Below are 14205 nucleotides of genomic sequence, written 5' to 3'. Positions count from 1 at the left end.
AAATTTAATGAGACTGATTTTATGGACTAATAAGCATTTGGTCTATCTTGGTGAACAAAACATTTAACTTGGAAAAGAATGGTATTCTGTAGTTGTCGGGTATAGTGTACTAAAAATGTCAATAGATGATTGTTAGTACTGTACAGATTTTCTTACCAACATTTTTGGTTCTCTCAACTGCTGAAAAAGGAATGCTAAAATCTCCAACTGTGATTGTGAATTTGTTTATTCTCTCCTTAATTCTGTCAACTTTTGCATCACATGTGTTGAGGTTCTGCTATTAGATGCATAGACATTTATGATTATTATTTTTTTTAAGATGTTGGGGGTAGGAGTTTATTAATTAATTTATTTATTTTTGCTGTGTTGGGTCTTCGTTTCTGTGCAAGGGCTTTCTCTAGTTGTGGCAAGCGGGGGCCACTCTTCATCATAGTGCGCAGGCCTCTCACTATCGTGGCCTCTTTTTTTGCGGAGCACAGGCTTCAGACGTGCAGGCTCAGTAGTTGTGGCTCATGGGCCTAGTTGCTCCATGGCATGTGGGATCCTCCCAGACTAGGGCTCGAACCCGTGTCCCCTGCATTAGCAGGCAGATTCTCAACCACTGCGCCACCAGGTAAGCCCTATGATTATTATGACTTTGAATGAACTGACCCTTTATCATTTGGAAATGTCCCTCCTTAACTCTGATAATGCTCTTTGTCATGAAGTCTACTTTATCTGATATATGGCCTTCTTACGCATATTGATTACAGGATACATACTGTTTCATCCATTCACTTTCAACCTATCTGTGCCTTTATATTTAAAGTATGTATCTTACAGACAGCAAGTAGATGGGTCTTTTATCAATTCTGGCAATCTCTGTCTTTTGAGTGTTTAGTCTGTTTGAGCTAATGTAATTATTAATGTGCGTGAATTTATGTCTAACATTTTACTATTTGCTTTCTGTTGCCACTCTATTTTTTATTCCTTTGTTCCTCTTTTCCTGCCTACTTTTGGGTAAATTTAGTAGTACTAGGATTCCATAATTATATGTTGGTTATTAAGCAATATCCCAGCATATATTTTGTTGATTTAGGGATACATTATACATCCTTAACTTTCCATACTCAACGGAGTTAATATTTTACCACTTCCACTAAAATTTAAGACTCTTGTAACAGTATAAGCTTACGTGTTATTCTTCCTTCCTTTATGTTATAGTTGTCTGATGTACTACATGTGCATACATTATAAACCCCACAATGGAGTGTTATTGGTTTTGCTTGTTCTTAATCCCTTCTTGAAGATCTGAATTTCCATGTGATTTTGTTTCCCTTCAGGCTGAAAACTTTCCTTTAGAATTTCTTAGTATATATCTTCTGGTGAAAAATTCTTTCAGTTTTCTTTTACCTAAAAATGTCTTTATTTAGCTTTCATTGTTGAGAGACATTTTCACTGGATATAGAATTATGACTTGACAGAGTTTTTTTTTCCTTTTAGCACTATGAAGAAGTAATTTCACAAACTGGCTCCAGTTTCTAATGAGACAGCTTCAATGTTTTGCATTATTTTTCCTCCTGTTATATAATGTGTTACTTTCCTCTGGTTATTTTCAGGGTTTTCCCTTTATTTTTGACTTTTATCATTTTGACTATAATGTGCCCAGATATTATTTTATTTTATTTTTTGCATTTATTCTGCTTGGGATTGCTGAGCTTCTTGAATCTATTAATTTATGTCTTTCATCAAATTTGAGAAATTTGCAGCCATTATTTTTCAAATAGTTTTTGTGTCCCATTCTCTCTCTTCTCTCTTTCTGGGACTGTAAGTACATGTTAGTTAATTTAATATTGTTCTTCAGGTTCCTGAGCTCTGTTCATTCTTTCTCATTCTTTCTCCTTGCTATTCATCAGACTGGATCATCCTGGTGATCTGTCTCCAAGGACACTGATTTTTTTCTTTAGGCATCTTCAGTTTGCTATTGAGCCTATCCAGTGATTTTTATTTCAGATATTGTACCTTTATAGTTTACAAATTTTTGTTTTGTTATATTTTATTGTAGTACATTTTGCTTACATTTCCTTATTTTTGGCTCATTATGAGTACATTTTCTTTTGTACTCTATGAATACATCTGTAAGCATGTTGTAATAGTACTTTAAATTTCTTGTTTGCTAAATTTAACATCTGGGTCATTTTGGACATTCCCCATTCATTGCTTTTTTTCTATAGTATGGGCCATGTTTTTCTGTTTTTTCATATGTTTGGTAATTTCAATTATTTCCAGAGCATTATAGATCCTACACCGTCGCAACTCTGCATTCTGCTATATTCCTACCAAGAGTGGAGTTACCATACGATTAACTTAGCTGGACTAAAATTGAAAACTATCTCTCCCTAGGGTGGGCAGCTGAAATCTCTGTTTAGTGTTTTTAGCCTTACCTGTGCTTCTCGGAGTCCATCCCAACCATTTGTAATTCAGAGGTTACTCAGCCATTTGGGCAGAGTTTATAAACAGACTCTGGAGCTCCTCCTCTCTGTCTTCTCCTGGATATTTATATCCATACTGTTACTTACTTTCCAGCTGCTGTGGTTGCCCTAAACCCTGTCTTCTGTTTTTTCAACCTACTAAAACTGCCTGTTTCAACTCCAGGTTTACTCATCCTGCATGGGCTGATTATGGTGTGACTTCAGGCTAAAAGATATTAAGCACAAAACAAAATATGGAAACCTACCCAGTGGAACTCCCTTTCTCCTAAGTGTAGATTCCTCTTCCAGTTTCTGACTACTTTTGCTTGCCTTCCAATGTCTTCATATAGGTTTTAAAAAATATTTTGTCCAGAGTTTATAGTTTTAATATGCAAGAGGGTTGATTTGATAGGAGCAGAACCATATAAAGTTGTTTTTGTGACATAAGTCATACATAGGACTGAAGATACTTTTATTCCTTGAGACTTATCTCAAGAATATATTTAATAATAAATCTTAAAAAAAATTCCATTAATACTTTGTTTGAAAAAATCTGAATTGAAGATTTATATTCTTTTTTTCTTTGGAAACCATTCTGTTAACATCTTGGGAGTATCTACTGTGAGAGAAGCTCAATATTTAGGCTAAGGATTATGGCCACCTTCTGATTTTCATCATGGCAAAAATAATCATATAGATGAACCAAAATGGTAGATGAAAATAAAAATTCTGTTTGACCTCACAAGAGTTTTTTTTATTATTTTGTATTTGTGTATCATACATGGGGGATGTCAAAATTTTAAGATAAAACAAGGAGGCATTATTGAAAGACTTAACCTTGAAATCAGGAATTTCTCTCTGTACTTCTTATTCTATCCCTCTTCCCATAGTGAACATTGCCTTTTACTCTGATGAAAAATATTGCAAGGACTTTTCCCTCTATATATAGAGTTCCATTTTTTCTGAGTTGGCAGAGTGAATTATACTTCAATATAATGAAAGTACCCTTCTTTTTTAATTTATTTTTTTTTAAATTCAGGTATAGTTGATTTACGGTATTGTGTAAGTTTCAGGTATATGATATAGTGATTCACAATTTTTAAAGATTATAGTTCTTATAAAATATTCCCTGTATTGTAAAATATATCCTTGTAGCTTATTTATTTTATACATAGTAGCTTGTACCTTTTAATCCCCTACCTTTATTTTGCCCCTCACTTCTTCCCTCTCCTCACTGGTAACCACTAGTTTGTTCTCTGTATCTGTGAGTCTGTTTCTTTTTTGTTACATGAACTAGTTTGTTTTATTTTTTAGATTCCACACATAAGTGATATCATACAGTGTTTGTCTTTCTCAGTCTGACTTATTTCACTAAGCATAATACCCTCCAAGTCTATCCATGTTGTTGCAAATGGCAAAATTTCATTCTTCTCATGGCTGAGTAGTATTCCATTGTACATACATACCACATCTTCATTTTTTTTTCTTTTAAAGTTATGGGAGATATACTTTGATTTTTCATCCATTCATCTGTTGATGGACACTTAGGTTGCTTCCATATCTTGGCTATTGTAAATAATATTGTTATGAACATTGGGGTGCACGTATCTTTTTGAATTAATGTTTTTCTTTTCTTTGGTTGTATGCCCACAAGTGGAATTGCTAGATCATATGGTAGTTGTATATTTAATTTTTTTGAGGAAGCTCCATACCGTGTTCCACAGTGTCTGCACCAATTTACATTCCTAACGACAGTGGAAAGTACCTTTCTTCTAAACTACCCACCCTGCACCAGGATCATTTGTGTGAACAAATGTGATCACTGGACCACCTACATGAGGCAAGGAAAGACACTCCTTAGTGAGAGCTTGCTTCTTAAGCTCCAGACCTCTAACCCTGAAAGCAAGGGGATAATTCCTAAAATCCTACATAGATTGTTATTAGTATAAAAAAATTTCCAATTTAATATTTACTGAGATTATCTTCTGACAATATTTTTATATGTCACATATGTACTTTTTCAAGGGGATATAGTTTTCAAGTTATCTTTTGTAAAATCTTATTTACCTTTAACTTGTTTATCAAAGCCAGAGAAAGGCATGTAAAATTCCCTTTTACACTTTTCTACCAGTTTTTCTTCTGTTTAACTGTTTGTCTTTATACAAATTAATGCTGTATTATCATGTTTCTAAAAATTCATGGATGTTGTATATTTCTGGTGCTTGATAACTTTCATCAATATAACAGGTCACTCTCAGTCCTATTTTATCTTGAAATCTAATTTTCCATATATTAATGTAGCAACTTCTAATTTGTTTTTATGCGATGTTATCTAATCTATGTTAGTTCTTTTGTCATTAACCTTTCTATGTCACTTTGTTTTTGACTTACCTTTTTTTAGATCCCATATATTTAGATTATATTTTTTTTATAGATTTTATTTATTTATTTATCTCTGCATTGGGCCTTTGTTGCTGCGCACGGGCTTTCTCTAGTTGTGGTGAGTGGGGGCTACTCTTCATGTGGTGTGTGGGCTTCTCATTGTGGTGGCTTCTCTTGTTGCAGAGCACGGGCTCTAGGTGCACAAGCTTCAGTAGCTGTGGCACATGGGCTCAGTAGTTGTGGCTCCTGGGCTCTAGAGCTCAGGCTCAGTAGTTGTGGTGCATGGGTTTAGTTGCTTCATGGCACGTGGGATCTTCCTGGACCAGGCTCGAACCTGTGTCCCCTGCATTGGCAGGTGGATTCTTAACCACTTAGCAACCAGGGGAGTCCCCAGATTGTGTTTTTAAAATCATTTTCTCATTGTTTTTCTATTTTATTTAAAAAGTTAAACTTTTATCTATATAGCTAAATATTGGTTATCAAAACTGGTATGTTTGATCTTATTCTGCTATCTTATTTTCTTTTTTTACATGTATCCATGATTTCTTCCTTTTTTTATATGTTGTGCCATATAAATTATATTTTCTTTTATTTAACCTTCTCCAATTAGCACATTTTCATCCCATTATTATTTTTGTTTATTAAACATTAATATAATTTATAAGATACAATTTTCAACTTCCAAAGTAAAACAATATGTATTGATTCCTCCCCTTTTTTTTTAAGTTGGAGTATAGTTGATTTACAACATTGTGTTCGTTTCAGGTGTACAGCAAAGTGAATCATTTATACATATACATATATTCATTCTTTTTTAGATTCTTTACATATAGGTTATTACAGAATATTGAGTAGAGTTCCCTGTGCTATACAGTAGGTCCTTATTAGTTATCTATTTTATATATAGGATTCTTCCCTTTTAAAGATAGTAAAATGAACACAGTTTAGCTGCTTCTTGTCTCCTGGTTTTATTGGTAAAATTTATCATACAATTATTGTTGTTAAATTATACTGTCTACATTTTCTTTCAAGAAATATTTATAATAGTTGGATTTTGTTTGATAATTGTACTAACTGCATTTTCTTATACTTAAATAGTTTCAATGCCTTTTGCCAGTCTTCTTTATTAGATTGTTATGTTATTTTGACTTCTTCATTTTAATGAATTTCTCATTAATAATAGCATATTTTGGAGTAATTGTTTAAAAGATAGTTAGTAAATATTAATGAGGACTTTCCTAGCTGATAATTTTTCTTTAGGTAACATGGCACATGAACCTTAGATTAGCTTGGCATTTAATTCTCGGCAATAATCTTTTTTTCATTGAAATTCTATAAACTTAATGAGATTTTATGTTGTGGATAAAAGGCTGAGAAAGGTCAGAATTTTTTTTTTTGGTTCTTCCCACTCTTATATCACCCATAAGAATATTTTTTGAAATAATTTTGAACTCATAAGAAGTTATAAAAATAGTACAGAGGGCTTCCCTGGTGGCGCACTGGTTGAGAGTCCGCCTGCCGATGCAGGGGACGTGGGTTCGTGCCCCGGTCCGGGAAGATCCCACATGCCGCGGAGCGGCTGGGCCCGTGAGCCATGGCCGCTGAGCCTGTGCGTCCGGAGCCTGTTGCTCCGCAACGGGAGAGGCCACAACAGTGAGAGGGCCCGCGTACCGCAAAAAAGAAAACAAAAAAGTACAGAGAGTTCCTATGTAGACTTCACCCAGCTCTTCCAGTGATAACACCTTATATAACTATAATAGATCTATTAAAAAATTATAACAGCAAAAAAGTAAATAAATAAAAATAAAAGAAAGACATTTTCCTACAAAAATAAATAAATAAAACCCAGGAAAGTGACATTGGTACAATCCACATAGATTATTCACTTATAGCCTTTAATCCCTTAAAATGAAGGTATTTATTTATTTACTTATTGGGCTTACTATGTGGAATGTGAGATCTTGTTCCCAGACCAGGGATCGAACCCTCACCCCCTGCACTGGAACCACAGCCTTAACCACTGGACTGCCAGGGAAGTCCCTAAAATGATGGGTTTTAATTCTAGATTTATTAATTCAACTATGAATTAAATAAATAAATTTGTTATCAAATACAATAGCATTATTGTAGTTTTGTAAGTTCATCTGTCCCTTTTTTCCTTGTACTCAAAAATTAACTTTTTATGGGTACAAGTCTCATCTCCTCAACTAGATTATCAGTTCTCTAGTGTAAGAAACATACTTGTGTGTATCTTTCACAGTAGATAACATCTAGTTTGATACTGGGATGGGCTATACTTCTCTAATATTTTGTGAAAAAACCATAACATTTGATGATTGTCTCAGTGTTGGTTGTTTCTGGCTCTGGTCAAGTATCATTGAGGAGGGAAGTCTGATACAAAACGGAAATCATTGGGGAGGGCATTAAGTCATTTTGGCTTGACCACAATGATGGAGAGCCTGTAGAGTGCAGTGTGGGGAGCTGCTTGACTATCTGAATTGCTACCACCAGGTTTAATGTGTGTAGGATCTCACCCTCTAACTCAGGCAGCCCTCTCCAGTGCTTTTTGAGAATAACTCCATTAAACAATAGATGTCTGCCTGCCACCAAATTTGAATGGATATAAGGCAGACCTTTACTGTTTGCAACACCCAATGGAAACTCCCCAGAAGGGCAATAAGTAGTGTAAGCTTAGTCTGGGATTGCCAGCTGAGTCATGGATTTGTCACCTAGAATGACCAGTAATTTAGAAAAGTATCTAAAAGAAGGTCTAGGCAAGGATATTCTCTCCTGCATGCACAGGAGAGGCATATTACAAAATAGAGGCTTGTTACAAAATGTTAATACTTTGTGGCAAAATTGAAGGTGGCCATGTGGCAAGAGTGCTGGACTAAAAGGCAGGAGATTTAAGCTGTCTTCCAGCTCTACAATTAATTATTCATATGATTTTAGGAAAGTCACACATCCTTTCTGAGTGAGGCATGTAAAATATAAAATGAAGGGGGGCTGTTAACATTAACACAGTGCTTTACAAAGTGAGCTTGAATATTGCCTACATCAGAATTTACATAATGTGTTAAAATGCTGATTCCTGGGCCTCACCCCTTACCAACTCAGTCAGAGCCTGTGGGCTAAGAGCTAGGAATCTTCAGGTGATTGTTATGTATACTAAAGAATAGGAACAACTAGCTTAGTTCACCTGGAAGGCTCCTTCGAGTTTTAGAATAATCTATAATTCTAATAAACATTAATAAGTGCTACAGATACTACTTAAAAGGTATAGTTTGATCTTTGTGCTAGTGAGAATTAGTTTGACCCATAGGTTTTGTCTTTTCAGATAACATCTTTGGGATTTTAGGGAGCATGGAAATATTGGGAGTCCATTCAGACAGAGTCCCTCAGGATGGTAGCTTTATGGATTCTCCGTGGTCTAGGATTTTTCCTAATTATTGTACAACCAGAAATTCTATACAGTCTTATCTTTACCTTAGAGTTTAAAGTTTGGAAAATCCAGGTGAATTAGTGTACTCCACAAAGAGAATGCTTCTCTAGGGACCAGATTTTTCATGTCTCCAAAACAAATTTCTCTCCCTTGAACAATCAGGATGGCCAGTAGCCACTTTTGTCCTCCTGAAACCCATGTCCCATTGAAAACTTCCTTATGTCGTCAAGGCCTTCTTCAGGGGAGTAGATACCCCAATGAAGTTAATCTTCCTGCTTTTGGCCAAAGAACTAGTCTATCCCTTGCCAATATGTATTGATTTTATTAGTCAAACTCGCAGAGTTATCGAACCGTAGAACCAGAAGTCTGTAACGGTATTCATAGGATATGATTCTAGAAATAATCCTTTTAAGGCTTGGAGCCTAATAGATGCCAATCTGGGAGACATCCATGGATTTTTTTTAAAATAACTTTTTCATTTTGAAATAGTCTTACACAAGAAGTTGCAAAGATAGTACAGAGTTCCCATGTACTCTTTGACCAGCTTTTCCCAATAAGATTTGTATAACAGTGTCAAAATCAAGAAATGAAGATTGGCACAATATTCTCAACTCAACAGCAGATATTATTTAATCTGTTTTTCCACAAAGGATATTAATGAGGAATTATCAGGGTTTTTTAGATGCTGTAATACACTTTACATGATCTTTCTATTACAGTTACAAGCAAGAGACAGAGTAGTGTATTGGATAGAGGAGTTTTGGAGCCAAACATACATTTTAATTCCAGACTCTGATTACTGGTTGGATAATTTTAGGCAACTTACTTAATTTGTCTGAGCTATAGTTTCCTTATCTGTAACATGGGGTAATGAATCTTATATTATAGGGTTGAAGTTAGGACTAAATGAGAAGGATTAAATGATGAATATTGAAGGAAAAGCAAGTGTCTGGCATTAATAGGACCGCAATAAGTGGTTCTATACATTTAAAAAATGTATAGAAAATAGTGTTCAGTCTTTTGTGGGTTAATTACTTGTACACATCTGGTCTTCATATGTAACATACAGAAAAGCAATGAGTAGAAGTGCTTAAAAATTTTTTTTGTCCTTAAATATACCAAACTTCTAGTTATTTTACCAAAACTCCAAAAATGTAGAATCATAGAATGTTGGAACTGTAAGAAGAATTAGGTAACCCATAGTCAATCTGCCCCATTAGGAAATCGAAGATCATAGACATCAGAAAAAGAGCAAAGTTACTGTGGTATACTAAAAAATTAATATTTGGTCTTTGTCCTCAGTTCCTGGCACACAGTTCCTTTAATCCTTGAACTCCCCGGAGTGATGAGTGTTTTTTGCATGCTAATAAGCTGACCAGTCGCTGAGGCCCCCAGATTGCTTCAGTGTGGAGGCTGGTCGGTCACCAGAAAGACCAAGGCTTGATTAGAAGCTTGGAACTTCTAGCCCGCTCCACAATCTCCAGGAATGGGAGAGGGGTTGGATATTGAGTCATTTACCAACAGCTAATGATTTAATCAGTCACAACTATGTAATGAAACCTTTATAAAAACCCCTAAAAGAAGGGGTTTGGAGAGCTTGCATGTTGGTGAACAGATTAAAGTGCTGGGAGGGTAACACACTCAGAGAGGGCATGGAAGCTCCATGCTCTTGCACTGTAATCTCTTCTGTTTGGCTGTTCCTGAGTTGTACCCTTTATAATAAACAAGTAATAGTAAGTAAAACTCTTTCCTGAGTGAGTTCTGTGAGTCTTTTCAGCAAATTATCAAACCTGAAGTGGGGAGGCAATAGGCACGTTGGACAGAAGTGTGGATAGCCCGGGGACCTAATACTCCTAATACTTGTTACTGGCACCACTAGTGAGGGCAGTCTTGTGGGACTGAGCCCTTCACCCGTAGGGTCTGACACGAACTCTGAGTAGTTAGTGTCAGAATTGAATTAAATTGTAGGACACCCAGTTGGTGTCAGAATTGGTTGGTGTCAGGAGGAAAAAAAGCCTCCCAGTTGCACAGCCAACATGTGGCAAATGGGGACCTGAATTCAGGTCTCTTAACTCTACTACTTACGTATAGCACTTCAGATATGAGAAGAATATTGCCCTAACCCTCTTAGACAAAAAAGTACACAGCAGCTGCTGACTGGTAAACTCAGGTTCCTGTACATGAAGAAGGTTGGGTGGCAGGGTGAAATACAATTTCTTCCCTTATTCTGTATCTCAAGACTTATCTAATATTAAACTTTTATTCTGCCTGCCAGGGATTGCAAATTTTTATCCTCCACACTGTCAGAACAAAAATCTTCCAGAGTAAAGCTTCCGAAGTGTTGAAATCATTGTCGTTAACTGCTGGGAGGGTGAAAGTGCTGCCATCAGTGACCCCACTGAGGCTGTATGTAAGGATGTATAACATGCTCAGGTCATTACTAGCCCTAAATGAACACTTTTGGCTGCTGGAGCCATCTATACTTACCAAGGAAATGGCATCGTCTGAAAGTGACCAAGAAAACCCAAGCATCTAGACAGGAAAACTGTTACCTTTTGTGGTCCTCTTTTTATTCAACTCATGTGTTTCACTTTTTCTATTTCCTTCCTTTATTACCCAGTCTTCTCAAAGTCTCCCTCAGTGTATTTTGCTTAAGGTTAAGAATCAGGTAAAACCTGTTGTTTATTATCATCAGGGATAGTGAATTTGGTAGTTTTTCTGTTATTCAATAGATTCTTACTCCAATGAAGTGAAGAATGCCACTCAGCTTTCAAGATAATCATTGCTCCGTACATCATAAAGTCTACGTGACGAAGTTTGATAAAAATATAGAACCTAAAAAATTCTTTTACTGTTTACTAAAAAGGACATGAGGAGAAAAATTTACCCTCCAGAACAAAATGACTCTTGGTGAACACTGAAGGGAGTAGCTTGTATGTATCATACTTTTTTTTTTTTTTTGCAGTATGCGGGCCTCTCACTGTTGTGGCCTCTCCCGTTGCGGAGGACAGGCTCCGGACGCTCAGGCTCAGCATCCATGGCTCACGGGCCCAGCCGCTGCGCGGCATGTGGGATCTTCCCGGACTGGGGCACGAACCCGTGTCCCCTGCATCGGCAGGCGGACTCTCAACGACTGCGCCACTAGGGAAGCCCCTGTATCATACTTTTAATCTGTGAATATTTTAAATTTGTATGTGCTTATACTCTTATTTCCAATTAAGAATTTTGCACCAATTTAACCTCTGGAAAGTATTTTTTTTTTCTGTTAAAAAAGCATATTTTATGACCAGAGGAATTGACCCCATGAGAAATGGGAAGTGAGACTAGAAGAATTAGCTCGTTGCTAAAGCCTCTGAATATTTCCTTCCGGTTCTTGCTATATTTACCCTTTTATTGATGAAATGACAGTGAGGCTCAAAAAATGAAAAGTTAGTCACAATCATCCCTTATGGCTTTTAAAAGATCAAGCCGCTCATGGAGTTTCAAACACTTAAATTATTAATGGCTTCCTAAATAAAAAATGACCTCCACTGATTTGGGGAGCACTCCCACTGGACTTAGGAGATAGTCTTTGAATTGCTGTGTTCTGTTTTGTCCTAAACTAGGCAGCTGCTGTGAGTGCACTGAACTAAGGGACTAACAAATGTCATGTGAGCTGTGGCATACTCTTCTTACCACGCTCTAAAGAACATGTGTTTTTTATATAGAAATGGTTGTAAATGACTGTTAGATTTCTAGGCGAGCCAAGAGCATATTTCATCTGTAGTATAATTGAGACCTTACAGGATAATGGAAAAAAGTAAAAGGAAGAGAATATAGAAGTAAAGCAATTCTCAGAGGTTAGTGTTTTTAGTGGTGTTATAGTGCCATCCCTAGATAGGGGCTTGACTTTGGGACAATTACAAGATGTGGTTGACTTACTTTATGTCCTGGAATTTATATTCAGATTAAAATAAACCTTAAGTAAAGGCCACTTTAAATGTGAAAAAAAAATCACCAAAGAGACACATTTAGCCTGAGGGTGAAATATTTGTGTTCCCTTCGTGGTTTTAGTTTTCTTTGTACTTTTTTCAGCACTTTGGGGGGTATAGCAACCAAAATTTCACATAATGTTCCTGGAATGGCTCTACCATAAATGTACAAGCTCCACATACATACTGTGGAAGCTAAGTCAGGTGGACATTGCTATTCCCCTGCCAACCCTGAAATCCCACCTCTTGGAAATAATTCTCTTGATTTAAGCCTTTACCTCATGCACTGGTCTGGAATCTTTTAGTTTAGTGATAGAGATCCAAGTCAGATTAGGTTAAGAGTCAAAGAGAGTTTAATGGTTCAATTCATTGTAAAGTGCAAGGGATGAGTTGGTTTTAGGTAGGGTGAACACGTTCTGGTTTGCCTGAGCCGGTCCCAATTTGTGCCTGTTGTCCTGATTCAAGTATTACCAACAGCCCCTTTTACTCTCGAGTGTCCTTGTTTGGGACACAAAATATATGATAACACTAACTTTAGGTCTAGAGTTCAAATGAAATGAGTTCAAAGAATATGTCAGTTCTCTTTTTCTCTCCCTGTTTCCTGGCTCTTTGTCCTTCTGTGTTTGGCTTCATCCTCATATTGGGTTTTCATGGTCGGACACTGGCCGCTGGCATCCCCTTCCTCCTGCCCTGCAACTTCCCATCAGTGTCTCCCATGGGCCGCAGCCAGCCAGAAGCCAGTTGAGCCAGGAACCTGTGGGGCTCAGTCCCTTCTGATACAGAGCAAAGCAGGGGCAGCGAGAAGAAAGGACCAAAGAACTGGTACACCTTGATGAGTCATGTGCGCACAGGCACTGTGTCCAGGGAATATTGATCCAGCCTGAGTCACATACTCACTGTGAAGTGGAGGGATAGGGGATGACCTGTTTGATAGGATATCCTGGAGTGGAGAGGGGACAGTTACACCAAGGATGGGATGCTGGCAGCAAAACGTGGAGGCGTTTCCACTATATCTCCTGACAAAATACAAGTGCCTCATGGGACAACAACTGCTTGCAGGCTTATCAATCAGTTCCCTGCCTCTGAATAAGCCTGTTAGATCCTTGTCTGAGCAGGGTTTGAATGGGGTGGGTAAGGAAAGCAAGAAATTTTTTGGTGCCTTTGAAGTTGAGGAGCAAGGGCAGGGACTCTAGGAGCTGAAGCGTGATTTTACTTAAAAAGAAAATTTCAGGAAAGGAAGACTCAGAGTACTGCAGAACTGGTTTTCATGATATTACATGGGGCCAACGTTTCCTGTTTCTGATATATTGTGTGTGATAACAGTACCCCTATATCCTTTTCGGTTGTGGTAGAACATGTCGTTTCTTCAGGGAACAACCATCCTAACCTTTGGGTTTCCTTTCCTGGGTCTTAACAGTTCAGAGCTTAATTGTCAGAGTCTGGATTGCTTTTTCTCTTACCCTTTCCATTTTGAAGTTCATGTTGCCTCTTTTTTTATGTTACCAACAAAGGGAGATCATTCTCAAGCTCATTGCTATCAGTTTGTCATTGCCTCATTCAGAAGAGCTTGGCATTCTTTGCCAATGCTTGGGAAACCTGGGCTAAAAGTGCCGACTGGATCATACCAGCCTGTCAACCACTGGAGCTCTCTAGCCCTGTGGAACCTCTTTAATGTTACCCTGGGATCTTCAGTACCTGGCTCCTTAGATGAGGTGCAAGACAGAGCCACCAGGATTGGTTCCATCCCCGGGGGTGGGGTGGGAAACATGGGGCTGTAGGGGGAGGGGCCAGTTACTAAGAGAGGAAAAGGCTTCCTGGTCACATTTTTAAAACATTGTACTAGCCGTGTTATGGCAATTTTAGAAGATATTTATAAATTATCTTTTTCAAAAAAGAAAAACCCGTAATTCCCTGACCTATCAATAATGTCTGTTTTTCCATGTTCCCTTATACTCTTTGT

The 14205-nt window shown here is 37.3% G+C and overlaps 1 protein-coding gene across 1 annotated transcript in view; it reads left to right on the top strand.

Moving 5' to 3' along the window:
• ADGRG7 (adhesion G protein-coupled receptor G7) overlaps positions 1 to 10810 on the top strand; it is a gene marked incomplete at both ends in the record, with an annotated part of 97322 nt that extends 86512 nt beyond the window's left edge. Inside the window, 1 exon segment of the mRNA XM_079921441.1 lies at positions 10550 to 10810. Within this exon segment, the coding sequence (XP_079777567.1) occupies positions 10550 to 10810 (261 nt within the window).
• Positions 10811 to 14205: the final 3395 nt, after the last annotated feature.

The sequence above is a fragment of the Stenella coeruleoalba genome (assembly GCF_951394435.1).
Source record: "Stenella coeruleoalba genome assembly, chromosome: 5".
Taxonomy (NCBI): Eukaryota; Metazoa; Chordata; class Mammalia; order Artiodactyla; family Delphinidae; genus Stenella; species Stenella coeruleoalba.
This window is presented reverse-complemented; position numbering and strand designations above follow the sequence as displayed.